This window comes from Numenius arquata, chromosome 1 (genome assembly GCF_964106895.1).
Source record: "Numenius arquata chromosome 1, bNumArq3.hap1.1, whole genome shotgun sequence".
NCBI lineage: Eukaryota > Metazoa > Chordata > Aves > Charadriiformes > Scolopacidae > Numenius > Numenius arquata.
Genome location: NC_133576.1, coordinates 13,435,221 through 13,458,637, shown reverse-complemented (window position 1 = coordinate 13,458,637; position 23,417 = coordinate 13,435,221). Strand labels below are relative to the sequence as shown.

At 45.9% G+C, this 23,417-nt stretch overlaps 1 protein-coding gene across 1 annotated transcript in view; it reads right to left on the bottom strand.

Annotated features, from left to right (window-relative positions):
* Positions 1-22,966, bottom strand: part of ARHGAP31 (Rho GTPase activating protein 31) — a 58,449-nt gene extending 35,483 nt beyond the window's left edge. The window contains exon 1 of the mRNA XM_074149030.1: positions 22,867-22,966. Within this exon, the coding sequence (XP_074005131.1) occupies positions 22,867-22,966 (100 nt within the window). The remainder of the gene's footprint in view (positions 1-22,866) is intronic.
* Between the last annotated feature and the right edge of the window lie 451 nt (positions 22,967-23,417).

The window sequence follows — 23,417 nt, the reverse complement described above, 5'->3', positions numbered from 1 at the left end:
AGGGTGTGGGGATTATTAATGGAAAAATCCTTGAATCTTTTAGCCCTGCAGCATGGCTACAGTTACAAGGAAAACAGGATACCATGCTGCATATGGGGAAGAGAAAGAGAAAAGGAGCAGAAACTCTGATGATCTATAGGGACTGACTCGCAAGGAAGAACAAAGTGGCAGTGGTAAATAGGCACAGCTGGCCCAAATTAACAGGAGAGAGAAGAGCGCGCACAATAGCTGTCTGCGCGGTGTGCAAATACCACCGAGGAAAAGGGCTCGTTCTGGATGATCAAGGGGTTGTAACTAGGAGTGACTGAATGAAATTACGAGGGGAAATTTAGGTTGAATGGTAGGAAAAACCTCCTAAGAGTGAGACAGAGTATCATGTTGTAGAATTGCCTTCTCAAGGGAGGGGGCGGGAGCTACGCTGCCTGGATATTTAAAATTAGGCAGGAGATTACTCTGAAGGGAACGGTCCTGCACAGGCCGCTGTGACAAAGACAAAACAATCTTGCTGGCCTTCCCATGTTGTTATCAGGAGATGCCTTTTAAGCCACAGCGAGATCCCCTGGAAGAGCTTGCTGTGTTAATCATAAAGGAAAGTATATAGTGCCAGCACTCACTACAAGAAGGGACAACCGCAACCAGCAGCTGGAGTTTAAATTGGATACTGAAGCATGCGGGAAGAAAGACTACTTGAAAATCTTCCAGCAGAATGATTTTCCAGTGGGAAAGTGTGCCTTTCACAGAATCAAAATGTTTCACTGGAACACAGGGATTCAGTTCGACTTTTCAACCAAAGAAACACTCAAATATATTGTATCTAGAAGGTGAAATATGTTTAATTCCATATCACTATTTTCAATGTAGTATAACCTTTTGGAGAATTTTTATTTAGGGGAAGTCTCTACTTTTTTATTCCAATTCTGCATGAAAGGAAGTCTTGTGGAAGGGGAAGATGGAGCACAGTGCAAAACAGGAACCAGCTCTAATGGGTATCAAGTGATATCATCAGTGACTGGCAAGTGTTTGCTCCTCTCTATACACTTCTGAGAACATCAGCACCATTCCTTGCAAGCTGAAGCCCAGAATATTGTGTGTGTTTCTTGCCAATGAACAAGAGAAAAAGGAGAAGAGTATCCTAGGGTTTGCTTTTCAACCCTTGGGATACAAAAAACCCTCATTTGAAATCTTGCTTGTATATGACATCCCCCGTTGTGAGGATAAAACGCCAGCACAATCTCACAGAACGTGCTTCGCTTCCGTCAGCAAAAATCTAACCCCTTGGCAAGGAGTAATGAATTAACAGAGGATAAGTATCTTTCTCATCCCATAGGTGCAAAAAATGAGAAACAGAAATGAGTTGGCAGCCTGAGGTCATGCAATGAGTTAGTGAAAGAGCTAAGGTTAGAGCCCAGGGCTTTGATTCCTGCTCTGTAACTAAACCACACAGCCAGTTTTCTTGTATCTGAACTCCTAGTAAATAGAAACTTACCTTCAAAAGTTCAGAAGTTGGTAAAGCACACAGAGATTGAAACTGGCTGATCAGAATCAGTGACCCAGAAAGTTGAGTTGAAAATCTTTCACAGATGTGTTTTCCTGGGAGAGGCTCAATTCTTCCCAGGCTTCTACCAAACCAGAAAAACTCTCCCTACCCAAACTTCTAGCCAAAATCTGGATACACAGACTAAAATCTCAGAAGGAGATTTCAGTCAGAGATCACCAACCAGATTCTTGGAGCAACCTTTTGGGTTGGTTGTCCTAAAAGTTAGCCTTGTACCAAAAGACCGTATTTCAGTACCCCTGTGCCTGGGAATGTTTGGAACTGGATCCATACTTTGTGGCTTGGTCTCACTTCTAATTCTTTTTTTTTCCCTCTTGAGTGGTTCTCTCATAACTAAACACCACAATAATGGCAAGAAGCTACCCAGAGGCAATCTGGGGAGAAACTGCATTATTTCTGATCATTTCAGGGAAGGGAGGTTGGCAGGGAGTGGGAAGGGAGGCCTGAATTCACTGGAAAAGATGTCCTGACTGTTCACAGTTCAGTTATACCAAACTTCCTGCATTCCCTGTCTTCTGACTTCTTCCATCTCCTCAACTAGCCATTGGTTTCCTTTCTTTATGTTTCATTTTCATGTCAATGGGCACTCAGTTTTCAGCATAATTTGTTCTCGTGGAGACCAAACTCCAGCCCCACCTTTGGGACCTGGACCGAGGTTTAAAATCCCTCCCCAGCAAAAAGGCACTTGGATCTGGCATTTACGATTCAGGCCCATATCTTCCAACTGCCGCTCTAAACTGCATCAAAGACTTTTGTTCCTAGCTTTTGTTCCCAGCTTTTTTTCCCTTCTCTGTTCCCTTGAAATGGCAGCAAACATGATGGCTTTGTTGATGCCGTCAGGGTGGTCTGACCGCTTCCCACGCTGGGCATGCAGATTGGGTAGCCGTAGAGCAGTCAGCAATTCACTGGGTGTCTCCTCTAGGATGTTGTTGTTCCTCACACCAAGGCAGTGGCCTGAAGCAGCAACACTGCCATGAAATCAACAGAAAACAAATCCACCTCCAGCTGCCCTGGCTCGCACAGGGACACGCAGGCTGTTTGTTCCAAACCAGCAGCTGCAGATGCTGCCAGGAGGACAGGAAACCATGCTGGGAACTCGGGGCTCTCCTCGGGTACTGGGATGGATATCCACCCCTTCAGACATTCCCCGCTTTGTCTAGAGGAATATTCAAAATATATGAGTTACCACTGCCTCCTGAGCCGACAGACTGCAGGGCTGTCAGAGCTCACAGCCCTCACAGCTGTTCTAGCTCTCTGCTGGTTTCCAAGTGGAAATTGTTTCTCTTAAGTCCAAGTGGGAGGACACAGGCATGTCCTACCCCAGACACCTCCTGTCACCTCCCCAGATGCCCCTGTGCTGCTCTGAGATGACCTGGGAGCAGGGTTGGGGCAGACAGCACTGCCAGCCACCATGACGCATGTTGTTCCTTGAAAGATTATAGGAGAGCCTGTGCAGAGCCCCGCAGGGTCTGCCTGAGCTGTGGGAAGTACCCACAAAACATGTCTGCCTGCTGTCACAGCATCACAGGGCAGTTCACAGGAGGGGTGGGGAAAAAGACAGGCTAGGAGTCAACTACCAACTACAGGCCACATTTCTCTGCCCCATCACAGGAACCACTTTTAGCCTGCCCTGGCCAGTAAGAGTTGCCTTAGTATCGCTCCTCTGCCCACCTGAAGTGTTTGTACCAAAGGAGAGCCTCAGGGCTTCCAGGACATTTGTGCTGCTCTCTCTGCTTTGCCTACTAGTATGTTGCAAAATATCAGCTGTGGCTTCTCAGCTGTTCTGAAATAACGTCCTTGGCTTCAGCCTGAATAGCCTGAGTCGTGCTGCTCTACTGCAGTTCCCTGGTAGCCATCATGCTAAGGATGTGATCATATTTAGGAATTAGCTGAGGCTTTTCCTGCTCTCTGCTCTGCACCTTTCCTGTTCAGTCAGTCTTTTCCTACCACAATGCTTTTTCCCACTGCTTATTACTAATTCATTTTCTCCAATTACAGCAGCAAAGGGCCCTGGCCAAAGAGGAATTTTTCAGCATGGCTCAAAAAAGATTATATTTGTCTGCAGCTTGGCTTCATTTAAGGAAGGTCATTCTGTGGTCAAGCACTCTCAAAACAGACAATGCCTTGTCTCCAGGTCTCCAGAACCTCCCATTCAGGCACTGTTATTGAAGTTTTCAACTTGAGTGCTCCTCTGATACATATCCAACCTCACCAGTACTTTCTCAGCAGTCTGTCCCACAAGAGATTTAGGCCAACACAATCTACTTCTCTTGGAGTTGATATTACCATCATCTTCAATGCCAACTGCAGCCAGTTACAACAGCGCTGTTGATAAATACACCTAAAATGTGGTTCTTTTCTTCACTCTGGACACCAGTTCTGTCCTGGTGCATTCCTTGGACTTCCCTGGAGCTAATTCATGGCTCACTCAGATGGTAACAGACAAAGTGTGGGTGTCGCAGAAACACTTTGTCACAGGGGAGATTCACAAGTACCCAAGTCACATAGACATTGCTTTTGTTCTGCTGTTTCACCAACCTAAATCATAAGCCCCTTTACAGCTGGGAACACTTGCTGTATATGCAGAGTTGAAGTACTTCCACACCAGTTGGCTGCAGCATCCCAGATTTATACTAGTGTCACTGAGGTCAGAAGCTGGCCTGATGCCATGCAGCCTGTGCTTCTGGAGGAGCTCAACGGTAAAAGGCAGTATGCTGAAATGGAGGCAAAGCGTCAGAGCGCTGCAAGGTGCTGGAAAAACATTTCAGAGCCACAGTAATGAAATGAAGACACCCTTTCTCTGCCAGCATGTGAATCCCTTACACTTCTCGCATCCCACTATGAGGAGTGGGAGCACTTCATAGGGCACTTGGGGTACCAAAAGCCACGTGCTAGGAGAGGCCCATGGTGCACCATGCAGCCAAGGAACATGTTCCTAAAAGGATCCCTTGACTTGTGCAGCCCTGCACCATCCAACTTTGCCCCACAGTCCTGCAGATCCCCTTCTACTCCATCACTTCATACACCTGAGGACAGCTGAGCAGGGGACATTCAGTCATGCCAGCTGTGCCTCTGGCCCACCTGAGCCCACCTGAGGGGCTGCAGGGAATCACATCAGTATGAATGCATGAAGGGCAGACACAGCTGTCATGGCATATAGACCAATGCCCTGGTCCCCTGAGCACAGATGGTCCCATGCAGAATTAGAGCCTGGTTTCACATTGCGTGTGCAGCACAGACACCTTTGTGCACAGAGACACGTGCAGCATTTGGGCCATCCCAGGTTTTAGGATGCCTCTGGGTAGAGATGGGAGTCAGCTGGATGAACCCCACACGGAATGCACTACCCTTGATCTGAAATGCTGGGCATGATGGCATGATTTGGGTAATGGTTATAAACTGAAAGAGGGGAGATTTAGATTAGATACTAGAAAGAAATTCTTTACCGTGAGGGTTGTGAGGCACTAGAACAGGTTGCCCAGGGAAGTTGTGGATGCCCCATACCTGGAGGTGTTCAAGACCAGGCTGGATGGGGCTTTGAGCAACCTGCTCTAGTGGGAGGTGTCCCTGCCCATGGCAGGGGCATTGGAATTAGATGATCTTTAAGGTCCCTTCCAACTTTAATCACTCTATGATTCTATGATTTAGCAGCATAGCCTTGCTTGGTTTTGCAGTATGCAAGCAGACATTTGGGGGGATGATGTCTTGTTGGACTCAGGCTGGATGGGGAGATGGCAAAGCGGGTGGGAGTGACAGTCAGGAATATATCAGCAAGCTTGTCTTGCTCAGAAGAAACAAAGGAAATAATGCAAAAGATAGTGACATTCCCAGGGAATCCACTTTTGAATCTGGCTTGCTTGGCCACTACCTGAGACTTTTATAAATTGCATCAGGAAGGCAGCATTGGCCAACAAAACACAACAGCTAATCATAAAATCCAAAGAATATCCATTATGTGCTCAGCTAGTGACATTTTAAAGCCTGTAATTTTTTGCACCTGTAGGCTCCTGGCCTGTAGTATTTGTTCTCCCAAATACCAAGCTACAGACAGACTCAGATAAAAACCCTGCAGCTGAACACCCTGGAGTTCAGGGAAATTGAACTCAGGCATCTGTACTTCAAATTCAACCCTGCTCAGAGCAGTCTGAAAAGAACCACCTCAAAATGAGGTTGGCTCCAGACAGTCATCTTTGTCTCCTACTTTGGGCAGGAGACAGCAGAGGCCAGTGCCAGACCTCCAGGGTGTAATCCAAGCAGGCTCTCGAGATACGCAAAACTCGGGTGCAACTCAAGTCAGCTTTGTAGACTCGGAGACCTTTGTGGACAACAGACACAAGGTCTTTTTCTTCTGATTTCAGGTTTTGTTGGGGAAATTTCTTAACTTTGATTTGGTAGCACTTGGGTATCCTCAGTCCTCTTTTACACAACAGCCTGGGCACTCCTGACAGGAATTTTTATAGAAGGTTTGAAAAAGAGAATTGGAAAAATATGAATTAGGGAAACAGCAATATTATAACCTTGCTAGAGCAAAGGCAAAAGCCATTGTGCACACATAAATTTAGAAGCAGCAACGGCAAAATCCTTTGAAGGAAAACAGCAGTGATTTTTATTATGGCCTTATATGAGTTCAGAATGTTGCAAAGTTAAACAAAGCAATTATAAAGCTGCATATTTAAAAATACTTAATGTTTCACAATCTCCTTTGAGATGAATCAGGTATCCAAACATTTGGGGACTGTAAAATCCATCAGGAAGCATAGACAGATGAGACGCATCAAGATAGGAAGGTTCAGGGCTGTCATCGGAGAGACAAGGAACAGCAGGAGATTCCCGCAGCTTCTTTTGGGTAAGAAATGTTAGTACTACATGGATGTGTACACTAAACAAAAAGAGGAAGAAAAAGAGGGCTAAAAAAGGTTTTTGCAAGTCTCCTGCTGTTCTGTGTCATTCTCACTTTGCTCTGATCTCTCAGTACATGTCACTGGCTGGCAGGATGACTGCTTCCTGCTTCATGATTTCATATTTAATTCTTTCTATATAAAAGGAATTTAAAGGAAATTATTACAAACAGTTTGGCCACACTGCATCAAGTCATTGGAAACTATTTCATTACCCCTGACATTTTGGGGTTTTTTTCCTTCTTTTTTTTTCTTTTTTAAGAGAAAAGTTAGATGCTTTGCTAAACGCTTTCCAGACTTGAGCTATTCACAGTTTGCATGTGGAAGGCAAACACAGGCCAGGCCTGGAAGAAAGAAGCTCTCATACTGGACACCCCAGTAGCTTGGGGCGTTGCAGGCAGTGTCTTCAGCAGCGTTTCCTTTCAGAAAGTCGTTGCTGCATGAAAATGCTTTGGGTGTAGCAATCCTGTGCTCATCCCACAGGCACTTCATGAAAGAGGCAACTGTTCCATGTTGGGAATTCAGAGAAACCTCTGGCCAGCAGCGGCTGCTGGAGGCGCCCTGATTAAAGCCCCATTGTTTTGCCCACTCCAGCAGTCCTGCTAAACCGCTCCCTGCTGAAGCTGCTGTCTGTCCAGTGGTTTGGGAAGAGACAAATAAGTAAATACGGTCGTTGCTGGGAACAACAAAGATTGGGGGAAGCAAAGAAAGAGGAAGCAACAAAAAAAATCCTTTAATGCACTACATTTCTTCAAAGGCAAATGCCAAAGAGTTGGGTTTCTGGGCTGTGTTCCTTTTGTCTTTCTGACTCCTGGATCTTGCTGTACTAAGGGCTTTGAGACACTAACAAACACATTGCAAACACAAGAAGGGGTGTTGCAGGAAAAGGGCGTTGAGATCATACTTAATCAAACTTCCTTACATTTTGATAGCTACAGGATTGCTGTACAAGTCAATCATCTCTTTGCCTTCGCAGTTCTCTGCAGCCAACGCAGCTGAGCCACACACTTCAGGCCAAGACCTGTATCCTGGTGTTAGTACATGGCTGATGGATTTCAGAGGGAAAAAACGCCAGGCTAAGTTCATCTTTTATACAAGTTTATCTCAAAGGGGGATGAACTGCATGATTTAAAAGGAGGAGCTTATTGAAGACTGTAAAATTAGAGAAGTTTTGATTCACAGCACAGGCTTCCAGAGCTAAGGAAGCTGAGACACTGCATGCCCTCAGCAGCCAATGAAGCTGATCACATTTAAATGTTAAATATTGCAAGTTTATCCAAGCGAGACAAAGCTGCTCTTGCTCACGCCCATAGACTCTGGAACTGATCAGACTGAAGCTCATTTTAACATCAGTTAGGCACCAAAGGGGGAATGAAAAACTATAGTTAGCTGATGAAAAAATGCATCACTTGCAATGCAGTAACTCAATGGCGTGTCCTTGCACTTTCCAAAACCAAGCTTGTGTCAAGGGCTGAAAGGATCCAGAAATAATTCCCTCACCTCTCGCCCTGGCTCAGTTTTGGGTAAGAATCTGGAAGAGGATTTTTGGATAACAAGAATTGTTGGCACTGTGAGCATCTTCTTTTACTCTCCACTATTACACTATCCTTGTCTATCCTCCAGCTGCCTGTACCCAGAAAAGCATCTCTTCATCCACTCTACCCCCATTACCAAAACTGCCAGGATTTTGAATTTTGCTCCCACTTATATGCCTCTCTCTTCTTCCACTCATCGGCAGTCTTCAGTTGTTCCATCACAGTTAGTTCTGCTCTCACACTAGTTTTTCCAACCTTTCCCTCCTCCATTTCAAGCATATTGTGATTTCCTCACTTGCTTTCTCCATACCACCTTTGCCCTTATTCCCTTTCCCTCTTCATTCCCTCTGGTCTCCTTTTTCTTTTCTCTGCCGTACTTCTTTCCTCCCAGCTGTTTCTTTGGATGCTTTATCACTAGCTTCTATCAATAACCTAAGGTTGGTTTTGGTCCCAAAACCAGTATCAACTGAAATTGCTGCCAGTGACTTGTAAGGGGCAGTGCTTTCCATGAGCAGTAATGAACCATGTCCCATGGCGTGCAAAGAGAAAGCTGTGTTATTGCATATTCTCCCTTCTAAATCAGAGACTATAAAATGAAGATTGCAGTCTTGCAGAAATTCTTTGTAGCACTTTTTTTTTTCTTGTTTTTTTTTTTTTTGCAAGATTAGCAGAACTAAAGACAGCATCCTGGCCAAATTCCAGTTTAGGGTAATCTCTTCTGCTATTTCAGATAGATGCTGCATTGTTTTTTCCATTTCCTAGACCCAGAGGTTAGTTGGTAAATGACTGTCATGTTCTCTTCAACGCTAAAATGTCACGTATAGGGGCAGAGGCCTCACTAACTCAGAAGGAAACACTATAAACTTTCCTTTCCAGGTATGTAATGCCACCCCAGTGTTCCTCACATCTCCCTCTGAGGCTTTTGTTATGGGGCCTGCCTGAGGAAGCACCATCCTTTTCTCCCCTCACTCTCATCCAATGTGGCACTCCCCAAAGCTGCAAGAGCCCACTCTTCAGTACTGGGTGATGAAAACAGCTGAGACCCTTCACATCTAACAATAATAGTAATATAAACAATACTAATAATACTGAGAATTTTGTACCAAAAAGAAGACAATATCAGCCCCATTTAACCACTGAGGGGAGTAGGGTGTAGAAAAAGGAGTGGCCTCAGGTGTTTCCCTGAGTCAAGCAGTGGCAGGAGCAGAGCTTGCCACCAGTGTGACTCCTAGCACCTCCTTTGCTCTACACAATCTGAACTCCAATCTGAGAAACTCAGCCTTCACTCATGTACAGAGGAATTCAAAGGGAAAAGCAAAAGGTGTGCTTTTAAGCTGCTTGCATCTCCACCAGGTCACCAAACTGGATGCAAGATAAAGGAAGCCAAACCGGGGGTGCAAAAATCTCATTTCACATGTGAACGTCCATGGTCCCTTTTAGCCACTGGTCACTGCCTCGGCATAGGGCATGGAGTGGACAGCACTGCCTGGGGTGTACATGGAGCACTTCCCAATATTTCAGACAACCGTGTTGCTGGTAGCTCGCAAAAGTACTCAGCTGAAACTGCTGACACGTGTCAAATCCCCCAAGCGGTGTTACTGGCCTGGCCAAAGGAGTTGGAGGAGCCATCTGGCCAGGGACGCTGAGCCCACGTGCTGGTGGATGGCCTCTTGCTCCCTGGGCCGGGATAATTGGACATTGTTCGGCTGCTGAATCGCCGCTCTGTCGGGCTGAGGGTTTGTCTCGTAGGGACAAGCTAATTAACATGCAAACTACCAAGGGAAGGAGAGGGTCAGAGATGGCCCTCACCCCATCCTCTCTCCCATAATAAACAGGAGGTTTGTGTGCAACCACAACACCCTGACGCAGGGAGGGAAGAATGGGTGGGGAAGGGGAAGAGAAGGAAGATGCTTCTTGAATACTTCCAATTCAAACCCAAATATGGAAGACCTTGTCAAACATGGGAGAGGATTTTCCTGCCATACCCAGGTTTCTGTTTTCAGTCAGTTCCCTGTGAACTTGTGAGCAGCCCCTGAAGACCCCCGGAGATCTCAGTGGTGCACAGTGCCATGCTTGCTGCCCAGCCAAGGCCTCACTTTTCACCACTGCAGCCCAACCAGATAGCTGAAAGCACTGCAGAGACAGGACTGCACTGAACATCCCAACCTCCACACTGCTGTCACCATGAGGCGAAGCAAGTAGCAGTATTGCTATCAGCCTCTTTTCAAGGAGACAGAAGTGGGGAAAGGGATAGAAATAAGGCATGTCACAAGCTAAAATATCTTTTCTTAAGCACAAGAATTGCTATCAGGAGCACCTGGCACTGTCCCCAGCATCACAACTGTACAAAGTGTTTTCATATCCTGCAAACATTCTCTGTCAATCACATTTTTCTGATTTTTCCCCTTCTCCCAAAGAAAACATACATCTCCCCTTTTTCTACCAATGCTCACTTAAATTTGCTTCATAGGTATGTAATGTTGCAAAGAAAAGCCTTGCTGTCACTCTTTGTCTGTCTGCTAAATCCTTCCGCTACCCTGCAGTTAGTTCAAAACCGTAGTAAGAGATGCAGGAAAAATCCCAAGCAGGGAACCATTATTAGGGCAGGGATAAGCCTTCAAAGATCCTAGGATCCAGAGCTGCAGCTCATGTCTGTCTTTAATGTCCAAGAGTTAACATCAATAATTTAACAAGTGCCTTACATCCAGAAATATTTCACAAACTGCAAAAACAAGACTCACTCCACCCACCTCTAGGCTGGGAGGTGGCAGCTGTTGAGCTGGGCAGAGCAACGCTACATGACAGTTTAGGACACTGAGTAAAAAAAAAAAAAAAAAACAAATCATGGCTCCAGCTGAAATTGCTTCTGGAAAGGGAAAAAAGCAGCACAATGTGTACATGTGTAAAAAAGTCCCTATCCCCTAGAAAAAAAAGATAAACCAGAGGTTTTTTTAAAGGACTGGGGGCCTTGTTTTACCCTGTGCCCAAATGGCAACGTTTCCCTAAATGATGCCAAGGCAGCAACTTGATTGAACTGATGCTACGCTTGCCATCTTCTGAATCACCCACCCCATTCCTGCAGCAGGTTTTTCTGGGCAACTCCCATGGAAGCGCTAACCAGACATAAACCTGCTCAGTGCGTAGTTGCTGCAAGCACGGCTTAAGGCTGAACAGCAGCACACTTATTGAGCTGCCGTGTTTAGGAGCCTAAGTAGTATCCAGTTAATCTTCTCAAATCTGATTATTGCAGCAGAGTGACAGATGGGTATTTTACCAGGCTAGAAATGAGGACTAATTAGGACTCCTAGCCCTTCTTTGTATTTATTACATTGGTTCCTTCCCCGCCTCTGAAGCATGTTTGCAAGCAGTGCTGGGGGGGCTGCCACCATCACCACGCTCTGCCTGTCACCCCGAGGACAGGTCACCAGCGCCTGGCTGATCTAGGGATAGGGGTGCAGGAGGATGTCTAGAGGGGGACCCCAAATCAAAGCTATTGGGATCTGGAACTGAATTTCCTGACTCAGACCCCATTTGTGGCTTTACACAGCAAACCCTGAGCAGCAGTATGTGGGGCTTGCTATCGAGCCAGATAGGAAGAAGAATGGACTCAATAGATCAAAACCAGCTCTTCCCTTTTACCACTCTTAAGCCCGCCTTAGGCACTGACGCTTGATATATTGACTTTGGCAACATGTGCATACTGCCATCCTGGCAATAAAGTTATTGAAATGGAGGGGGTGGGGAACCAAAAAACCCAACAAAGTAAGGCGAACTGAAAACACTTGAGAGAAGGGAGAATCCCCCATGCCCCCTCTGTAACCCCGAGCCGTCGCCTCAGGCCAAACCTCTTTTTAGAGGTTCCAGGACATTTGTTTTAACTTTTTTAGCTGCATTCCTCTACCTTGTTGTACTTCTGGTTTCCAGGCAGGACTGGAAGGGAGAGAGCAGGATTATAGAAGGAAGTCTGTTGCTCTATTTTTCTGGCTTGATTAGAAGCAGAAGATGCAATAAATCTCACAAGAGAGTTTGTTCTCATTTAGCCTCTCCAGTATCTGAAACTACCTGACCAGAGCAAGGGTAAGGAAAATGCAATACCAAGAGGAGCACACTAGGAAGATAAAAAGAGGAAGCACAAAATGGTGAAGCTGTTCCTTTCTCTGATTTTGCATAAGGAAAGAAAGCAATTCAGTCCTGCTGACAGCTTATTTATTTCACACAAATTGCAGCGCAGACGCAAGGGATCCAGAAGGAGGCTCACCCTGCCCGATCACACCTCTGAACCTCCTGAGATGTGACTGCCATTACTACCAGCAGCACCATAATGAGAGATGAACAGAAAAACAAGCACTAGTTGCACATGGAGCAAAGGGCTTTCCACAGGCTGGTTGGCCTTGTTGTGCTGCCAAGCTGCCTGTCCGCAGTAGAACTGACAGTCACATTCCCTGCTAGAGATGGCACATATAGAATACTTACAGTATCAAAAATACCCCAACTGAAATATTCAGATCCAGTTAAACAAACCCTTCCCTTTTCTCCCAGTGTTGTTTGCTAAATCAGCATTTTTTGATGAGCCAGTGAATACAGACAGTGAGATCAGGCACAGATCTAGCCCAGGGATTCTCAGACCTACATCCCACTTGTAGGGAAAGTTAGCGAGCGTGTCGGAACCTTTCAGGAAGAAAAAAGGCAGTACCAATGCTGCTGTGTTTGGTGAAAACCACAGTGGTATCCTTGAAATGAAGTTTGTACTGGAGAATCTGACCTGTTCTCCTATCTAACGCTCTGTAGGAAACAAGTTACACAACTTACAGCAGGAACGTCTCCTGGCCCCTTGGATGTTCAATCCCTATTTTAGGGACGCAGGTATATCTCCTCTAACCATTTCACCATATGACAGTATTTAATGACATTACAAAACCAAATGCACACACGTTCCCAGATGGGAGAAAGCAAAGAAAGGACATGAGATGTAAAGACAGCTTTTCATTTGGTCTGGGGTTTAGTTTTTGTTCTTTCTTTAACAGTTCTTTGCTTTACAGAACTAAACAAAGCCTCCTGTTCCAGATGATAAATCTTCAAGCTGCTCCTGGCCCCAGAGAGCACAGGAGATAATAGCATTTCCAAAGGCATTTAGTTAGCTGAGCCTTGAGTGTAGAAGAGGGCAGAGAGAGGACCTGGAGATAAATGGCTATGAACCCAGCTCAGCTGCTCAGGGCATATTTCTGAGAGCAGCAGCCACAGCTGAGAATCCTGCACGGGGATGCACATTTCCCCTCCCCCTGCCCGGTCCCTGTGCTGGAGAAGGGCATGTAAGACAGCTGCCTCGAAAGGAAGAATTCGGGCCACAAGCCCCCTGTTTGGTGCACAGTGCCTTTGGGGAGGCTGTACAACCGCCACCTGAGAAAGGTGTGCTGCTTCATAGTATTATTTGTAGGCTCTCTATTAAGCCAAGGCTCTGCAAAGCTTTCATCACATGCAGCATACGAGCATATTATATAAAGCATATGTTAATCTGTTTGAGCTGGCCAGCAGCAAGACTGCAGAAACCATTAAAGAACAGCAGCCCTTTATGAAAAGACAATTCATTTTTAGCATTAACCGGGCCAGAAATGATCCTTAACACTATCCCGATAGCATGTTAGTTATTGACTGACATTTCCAGCCTAGGCTGGGAGACCAAGGCCAATTTCTGATAGAAACTGTATAAATTACTAGGAATATGAGAAGAATTAGGAAGTATGTTGCCAGCGGGTCAAGGGGTGTGATCCTTCCCCTCTGCTCAGCAGTGGTGAGCCCACACCTGGAGTTCTGTGTCCAGCTCTGGGCTCCCCAGTACAAGAACGACACAGACTTACTGGAGCAAGCCCAGCTCAGGGCCACAATGATGAAGGAACTGGAGCACCTCTCATATGAGGAGAGGCTGAGAGAGCTGGGACTGTTCAGACTGGATAAGAGAAGGATCATGAGGGATCTTATCAATGTGTACAAATATCTGATGGGAAAGAATGAAGAAAAGGGAGCCAGGATCTTCTCAGTTGTGCCCATTGACAGGACAAGAGACATAAATCTTAAAAAGTGACATTCCACCTGAACACAACAATTTCTTACTGTGACAGTAGTCAAAGGCTGAATCAGGTTGCCCAGAGAGGTTGTGGAGTCTCCATCTGTGGAGATATTAAAAACTCAACTGGACACAGTCCTACGCAAGCAGCTCTAGCTGACCTTGCTTGAGCAGGGAGTAGGTCTAGAAAATCTCAAGAGGTCCCTGCTCATGTCAATAATTCTGTGATTCTGTAACATTTTCTGCTGCCCTTAAGGTAACTCTTCCCACATGCACATTAAATTGCCTAAGTCCAAGGGGCCATCCAGTGAAGCCAGCATTGCTTGGAACTAGGGCTGTCACACGGACCATCAGCTGCTGGCCCAGGATAGAGGTAGGCTGGTTTGAACCTCAGCCAGGCTGCTGCTCCCAAACGGGAGGACAGCAATGGAGGCAGAGGAGGCAGTGAAAGGCAAGTGCAAAAAGTGTGGGTTTTTCTTTATTCCTTTTGGTGCACTGTTGAGATAAAAAGTGCCTCCACTGGGCTGAAAAGGGGGAATCTAATCCAGCTGCAGGGTTGTGTTCAAGGCAGGAGAGTGAGACAGAAGAGGACTGGGACTTCCCTGTCCAGTTACATGGGGTGTGCTAAAAGACTTGCAGTGTTAGGGACCAAACTCCTCACTCTCACACGGAATGATAACATTGATTTGGCACTTAAGTGAGGGTGAAGTTTAGTATTGGTGTCTATAACTTCATTATATGCAAGAGCTTAGACATTTGACAACAAGATAGGTCTCAAGCCCATGGTAAGTACTTTCATATCTGAATCACACTGGTGCAGAAGACCAGAAAGTCTGCTTGTGGTTTCGGATAAATATAGAAAACAGAGGCTTACATTATTGAATTAAGTATGAAAGTTAATAATACAGTCAGCACAGTTGCCCCACGTTATTTAATTTAACACTAAATTCAATTTATGTTGCACTGTTCTCTGCCTGTGTCCATTGTAAACATGCTGCAGATACTTTTTTTTTTTTGTTGACAATGCAAAACACATTCACTGAAGTTATCAGCAGAGAAGCTGAAGGCTCCAGCATACAAACAAAGGACAGCTGGGACTTTAGGTTCTGGGAACGTATGGAAAGTAGACACTAGTAGGCAACTAGCAACACTAGTTGCCCTTAAAACAACCAACAGTGAAGCCAATTAGCAGCCTTTGTATTGTAATAAGGTTTCGGTAGGTTTCTGTCTCAAAGCTCTAAGTGGCACCCTGTTGGTGGTTCAGGACTGGAGGCAGATGCTGGTAGGTCTCCATCCTTTAATCACACTTAGGAAAACTGCATCCGGTGCACATCAGAGATCCAGTCGAAGCAGTGATGTGGGCAGTCAATCTGACAGCCACCCCACCCCGGGCCCTTCAGAGAAGGCCTGGGTATAGCGTTACTGACAGGCTCTTTTCATTTCCCTTATTACTGTTAAAGGAGAAACACTGGAAGAGAAATCTCTGGCACAACCCTAACTGCCAGCAAATGTTGCTGCTGCGGAACTGCATCATACATGCAAAACCCAAGTTACAGATGCAATGTTTCTAGTATTTTTTTTGTGTCATGAGTTCTCCAAACTAGAACCAGGCCTACACCAAAACTTTGGATCCAAGCACTGCAGACAATTGGGGATCTCCCAGTCTGCTTGGTCACCATATCTGCATCAGTCTATGCTGTACAACCACCTTGCTCGGTGGCAGCATTTCATCCACTGCAGTTATTTCCTTGAGCCTTTGGGAGCTGTGGTACTACAAGCAGTGAAGTCCCTACTCCTTGGTTTCCCAAGTCCAGATAAAATCAGCTGTTACCAACAAAGAGAAAATATTTGCTAAATCAAGATACATTTTCTAACGTAGAATGTGCAGGCCAGACATGCGATTCACACTGTTCGCAGGGGGTGGGGAGAAGGCACGATCAAAGTGGGGCTTAGTGCATGCAAAGGACACATGTGCCTCCTGCAGTGCTTGGTGAGGGAAATGTTAAGCAGGAGGCAGCATGGAAGAGCCCTCTGCTAATCACACAGCACTAGCAATGGGAAGTCAGTACAGAACAAGGAGCTGAGCTCGCAACTTGAATGTCTAAATGCAGTAACACTGTGCCACAGAGACACAAAAATCCAGCTCCCAGGAACCAGAAACAGATTGAGAAAGTAACACAAACATCATCCAAAACAAGGAGGAACAGCGGAGTAACAGAAGCAGACAGATGGCTTCTGCTCCTGTTGTTCTCAGTGTCTTGTTGCTCTCACTTTGTTGCCATAGAGGCTGATATCTGGGACTCATAATGTGATGCTCCACTTGTGAGAGCAGGTGGAGAAAAAGCAAACTTGACATTATTAGTAATTTTCCCCTCACTATCCATTTTGGTGGCAGTTTCTCACTCCCATGTCTACTGGACATGCCTTGCCAGACTCTGAAAGGCCAAGGAGCTGTTTCCCCCCCCCCCGAACCCAGCCCAGCTCCTCCACCTGCCAATTCGTGTACTCAACCCTCAGGGCCTCTCTGCCACAGCTCTCCACCACTGTACAATAATACAGTCCCCCTTCTTTTGCCCCCAAACTTCAGAGCCCAACTGTCCCTTTTGTTTCCATCACAAAGACGAGGTGATGCAGCCTTAAATACCCACACAGGCTGCATGACTACAGCCAGGGACAGACCCCACAGAGCGCAGGTCATGGGGCTGATTAGTGTATCAACAGTGTGAGAATGTAAAGCAGACTGCAGCAGCACACCAGATAAAAAAAAAAAAAAAAAAAAAAAAAGAGGACTGATGCATTTCAAGCCAGCCCAAGAGGCTGTTCTTCTCCCCTTCTCTTCCAAGCCCCCACTGTTTCCTTCCTTGCAGGAAGACAAGTGTTTGTATAGACTCAGAGTAAGGTAGGTCAGGGAAGAGATCTGGATTGAAAGCAACCTGGCCACAAAGAGAAAAAAGGGTTTCTTTTCAGCTTGATCAGTTCTTGAGACAGAAATCCCCAGTGCCACAGTTTCTAATTTTGAGAGCAGGATGAATGCAGCTCTTCATTCTTCTGCAGCAGATTAAATGAGTGTGTGGCATTTTCATTTTTCCAAGGGGACTTTTAAAAAAAAAAAAAAAAGCCCTTCTCTTTACCTCTACATTATCATTAATGATCTTTCAGCAGTTTTCCCAGGACTTTCTGCATGCATCACTAACTAAAAGCACCTAACCAAAGCACAGGCTTGCATTCACTTCAAAACATCCATGCAGGAAAAGCAGCTTAAAAAATCCCAAAAAACTAAGTGGACACAAATGCATCTTTGTGTGGTACACATTTACGTGTGCTATGGACTTGCATGCACCCTCACGCACATCCCTGCATGCTCTAATCCCACAAACACATACAGCTGCACATGCAAGTGTGAGGAATGAAAGCCACACGACCTAGAAAAGCTGCTTCACATCTGGGTAGCAGCTTAAATGATTGGCTCTGAAAGGAGCCTGTTCTTGAAGCAAACTACATTCGTCCTGAGTGACAGGTCTCCTCATCCATCTGAGCACAGATGAGGCAGCTTCACAATGAAACACATAGCATCAAAATCAGGCAGAAAGAAGCATGCTAAGGGGCTGTTCCAAAACAGCCAAAGAGTATCCAAGGCTACCTTTGCTTTGTACAAAGCATATTACTGCTGAATTATCGTTACTGTTTTCCCTTGGAAAAACTTGCCTATCCTACAGTAAAGTCTTGGCCTACTGCAACTCTCAAAAGTGGTTAAGATCCTGCTTGGGGAGTCAGTGCCAGCCAGAGCTCCCATGTTTTTATGAGACCACTAACACTAAATGAAAACTTCCTTTACTCTTTGATTCAAATGAAGTTGTGACAAGGCAGAAGTAGTCATTGCACAGCCCACACAGCGTAGAAGGACATCATGTGGGTTACCCATATTTTTGTCTCCTTCCCTGTATTACAATCCAGGGGCTTGTAAGGGTTTCCTCGCCCATCTCCATATGCTACATTTGCAGACAACAGCTCTCTTTCCCTCCTGGGCCTCAGGGAGTGCTGCTGGCCATCCCTGCCCTCTGCCATGGCAAGAAGTAGCCTCAAGTGGAGAGCATGAGGGTGTTGGTGGCTTCAGAGCTCCTCAAATGAAGCAGCTCTATTTCTATAGCTGTGTTTCTACAGCAAATAACAAACAAAGCCAATAAGCAGCATTAGACAAAGAGACAGAAAGTGCTTTGGGTGCCACAGGCTCAGGATGAGAGACACGGAGGGAGCTGTGGGGAGTGTGGGAGGGGGTTAAGGGGAAAAGCTGATCTCATTGCATCCCAACCAGACAACATCAGGCAGGAAACAGATGTGCAAGAAACCACAGAGGGGTACAGCAACAGCAGAATTAACTCTCCAGCAAATTGGGAAAGCTAGGACGCATAGAGCTGACCTGCACCCTGAGAATAAGGTGTCTAATCTGAGATTTGGCTTTTTGCAGTCCTGGTGGCACCTCCTATCCCAACATCTAGACACCATCATACTAAAAAGGAACGAAACAATTCAGCCTTTCTCCAAGTCCTACCCGGCTCTAAGCAAATGAAGAAAAGGCAGGTCTGAATCAGCAGTGGTTCCTGTGCAAAAGGCTGGATTATCTTTTACCAGCACAATCAATTTTTTATAGATGCTGTGTCTATTTCCACTTTAAAAAATGGAAGTTGTATCTAGTTGTGTACCTGAAATCCCAGTCTGAATCTCCCCCAGTTAGAAGTACTGAGAATATTAAACTCCACTTTGACTTAGTCCCTCTCTCTTTAGCATCTTTGACTTTTTCAGCCCACTCTTACAACAATTCTGTGATATAACCAGAGGCAAGACTACTCTTTGCGACTGTTTTCTGTGGCAGTTCAGACTGTCCTGCCCCAACTAAGGTTTGTGCACAACCTTGAGTCTTGTATCCTCTACTGGCCCATCCATCACTAGAAAAGTATACTGTTGTTATTACAGGAACTGGGGGTCTGACACGCAGCTCCCATTGACTTCAATAGAGGCACTATGTGCTTTTCTCCTCTGGAAATCACACTGGTTATTGAGAGACCAAAAAATGGCTCTAATGTTAATACTTCAGAGCTAATGTCTGTTAGCTCCATTGCACCCATACAACACTAATAAAGTTTGACAGAGGAAAATATTTTAGTAGAGGAAATTAGCGCTAACTTCCTCCTGCATGTGTGCCTATTCATCCCCAAAGCCTGACACTGCTTTCTAGCGAAGCTCTGACACTCCAAAAGATCACTTGCCTACGTGTGTGGATTCAGCACTGGCAGTGACAGAAGAGGGACGATGTGAAATCAGACGAATTTTACTCATTGGTATTGCCAGCCACCATTCTTTTATGTCTTATGTGAGCTTTTCCTCAAATCCACTGCTATTAAAGTCATTGTTTGAGAATTTTAGTGGGAAGGAAGAAAAGCTATTTTTTGCCCAAGTTTCTAGCCCTCTTGCCAATATAAAGACTTGAAAATGCACCTCAGATGCACACTGAACTTTCAGAAAACAGAAAGCAGAAAGAGAACTCAGCACCGATTCTTATTTAATCTCATGATTTTTGTGGCCTGAGTCATGATTTTAAATGGTTGGGAGCACTGATAGCAGTCTGCCCCCATAAGGATTGTGACCAGTCTCTGTGTAGAAAATGCCAGCAGGAAAAGGCCAAGCAGGGTCAAATGCGGTAGTGACAGGAACTGACTTGAAATACAGTAAATTCAACAAATCTGACCCTCGAACCAAGCCAGCAGACAGCAACATCTGTCCAGGGTCAGATTGGACAGAATGGACCTGGGTCAGATTTGAAGAATCAACTTAGGGCTAAAGGCTTTGTATCATAGCTTTTGTCTCCTGAGCTATTCCACTGTACCTGCTAAAGTCTTATAATCTACACCACTCTTAAATACTTTGTAATTCTACCGCAACTTTATTTTATTATCATAAAGCTCTTTATAACAAGGCCTTAGGTACATCTGTCTGGTAAGGGAGACAGCAAGATCTTTTCACTCCTCACTGAAATGCAGCCATCTCTGAGGCAGACCAAAGCAAGTTATTAAACAGTTAAATGACAGGAGAGGAAATGCTGATACCTTAAGCAGAATATAATTCTCTCCACTGGAATTTGGCAACAACACAGGGACTAAGATCCTTGCAGAAAGCACAAGCTGCTCTTTAACAACCGCAAGCATGTAGGAACTCAAGTTGTGCATCTCCTCCACAAAGCACCACACAAGTAGTGCAGCACCCCCTAACTGTAATGGCCGTGTACTAATCCAGAGGGGAAAAAAGCCAAATTGAATTGTCTACACTAGCCTTGGTGGTCCCTTGTGCTCCCTTTGCCATTCCCAGCACCAGCAAAGCAGGTCTCCTCTTCGCCGGTCTGAGCACGCAGGACCAGTCACACAGAGCACCACTGCAGTATGGCATAAAGCAGACCTGAGCATGAAAGCACAACCTACCTGACTTGTGTCCTGCCTGTCCTACAGCCTCCTCTTCTTTTCCAGTTAACCCTGCTAGGTGCATTTTAAAACTTGCTTTCACAAAGTTCCAAAACAAAACATTTTCTGGGCAGTAGCCAAAGTGTTCTCCCCCTTCTCATTATTCCCAGATACCTTGTGAATGATCTTACATCTTCACTGCCTCCACATAGGGAACAACCAGAGCCTGCATCCCACCAGTTAAACACATAGCACTATCTAAAGCAGACAGAATGTTATCGCTTTACATCTCTACCAAAGCCCCTGCTTGCAGGAGCGCTGGCTTATCACTGGGAATAATTCTTAGCAGGACAATTAAACTATCCCCAAATTAATCATCGCTCATACCCTACATGCTCTTCTAATTTTGTTTCATAGTTACAGGTTGCACATTTGTGATGTCCTGGTGACATCTGAATCTTCATTTCTTCCCAAGAAGTCACTTTGGCATACTTTGTCGCTTTCCTGTTTCCTAGAGCCCTACCAGCAAAAAAAAAAAATCAGCATCTCTAATTCTCCCACTTCTTCCTCTCTCCTTCTCTTTCTGTCCCAACAAATTGAATTGTACCAATATAACTTACACCCTTCTCAATAAACCTATAACAATTGAGTCTTTCATTTCTGGATCCCACAGCACTGGGCAACGGGATGTGCTATTCAGCAAATAGCAGTACTGCATAAAGGGAAAGGAACTTCATATTCTCCCCCACTGCTCCTCAGCACTGAGATAAGTAGGTTGGAACTGGGAACCATCCCACAAATGAGACTTGAGACAATGTCCTTCTTTCTTGTGCCCAAAAAACTATTTTAAAAAACTATGGGATTTGGGATAATAAATTTTGCTATGCTGGCCTAATTTCAACTGCAGTAACTATGTTTCTCCCTTTAAAATCCCCCTTGCTGCTTCAACTGAATATACTGCCTTCCCTGCGTTGTTTTTCAGTGTTCCTGTAAACAGCTGTAAATTGTTCCTCCACCGCAGCAGTTCATGTTAGCACTGGATGGAATTTATCTGTCTGTACCTCTCGCTGGCAAAGTGGTATCAGTTCATTAAGTCTGGGGTTTTTGCTATTTCAATTCAATTGCTGTTAAGGGCTATATAAATTAAAAGATACAGTAATTGTCATGGACGACTCACAATGAAATTGAATGACTAGGTTTCCCCCATACCTAAATAAATGCACATATATAAGATTTTAGCTTAGTGATATATGTACCGCCCTCTTCACTGTGCAACGGAAAGGACTACTGTTATGTAGTCCATCCCTCTGCCAGTGTGATTCCACACTGGACTTCATCAGCCATGCTCATCAGCAAATGAAAGACTTGATTGTACAGCCCTCCCCGTACAAAGCTAACATTGCTGCTAGAAGCTTTTTTTCTCTTGGAGTAGCCTGACGTGGGTAAAAGTTAGTTAATTCAAACTGGAACATAATGCTAAACCTGGAACATAATGCTCACATCAGGGATGGTAACAAGCGTGTATTTATTTTTCCTCTTGTTAAACTGCAGGTCTTTCTGTATGCCAAACTCTCAACTGCTTCTCTCGTCATCCAACCCTCTTTAAGAAAAGTCGTTCTGCTCCTTCCCTCATCCAGAACTGACCACTTCAAGCTCAGGACCCTCTGATCTTATTGCAGTTACTTCTTGCCTGAGCTACCATATTCTCATCCGATATCTGGGGGCATGGAGGTCAGGGGGAGGAGGAGAGGAGTGAAAGATAACAGGCAGGATAGTGAAAATATTAGCTCAGCTGCCCCCTTCACCTCACATCCATCCCTACTCCACCCCACCCCCAGTCCCTATCCTGTCTCCATCCAGCAGAGAAAGGTCAATATGGGAACTGCACTGGAGTCCGGGAGGGGCAGATGGGACATTCCCAATTCCTCCCTACAGCCCTGCAACACTCTAGTCCCCTGGACTTCGGGAGGATTTCCAAGTCTGGGAGGAGGCAACGCTAAGCACAGTCCTGATTTCCAAACCTAGCTCCGTAAAAGCCTGCTACCCGCTTCCACAGCCAGGCATCACAACATACAGGTGGCCACCTCTGTCCACACTTAGGGCAGCCCAAGAGCCCTAGCCCAGTCCTTTCCCCACACGCAGCACTGCTCATGCAAGGGTCATGCAGACGCGTCACCAAAGCAATCTTCCGATTGTTCATTCATTGTGAGTAACTGGGCAGTGACTCCACTTCCCGGCGATAAACCAGCTCCAGGTTGTCTAGCCCTCAGCCTTGGGAAAGGTCCGGTTCGCAGTTCTACCAGTAAAAAAAAAAGGGGACGCGCGCTCTGCTCCTCAGCTACCAGAGTGAGAATAAAGAGGCATTTACCATCCTGCCCAGAGCTCTCCAGATACTCCGTCAGGTCGCAGCCGAACGCGCTCGCGGCTCCCTTCCTCTTGAGTTTCTGCTTGGCTCCCTTGTTCTTCATGAGGTTAGTCCCAAAAGAGGTTTGCCCCCCTCCTGCCTTGCCCCCCTCCCCCCGGCCTCACGCTGGGCGACAAAAATCTTGCTCTTCTCAGACCACCGCCCGTGTCCCGCTCCCAGGGAGTAACATCAGGGGTCCCGTACAGCGTCCAGCTGGAGAAGTAAACATTAATCCCCACCAGATGTTGAGCTGCTCCTGTAGCAGAGGAAGGTCAGGGTGAGAGGAGGCTCCCCAGCCGGAGGCAGCAGCAATCATAGCCCGAGCCCGGAAGGGTTCTCATCAGAGGGAAGTGGGTGGTGGACGGGTGCCCGCATCGGAGCTGGCAAGCTGGGGGCAGGCGATGGTGGTGGGGGGACGTCTTTCCTTCAGCACGGTCCTGGGACCCTCCACGGCCACCTTCTGGGTTTTGTCAGCCACACCGTCGCCACTTCCAGCAGAAAATGTCCCAGTCTGG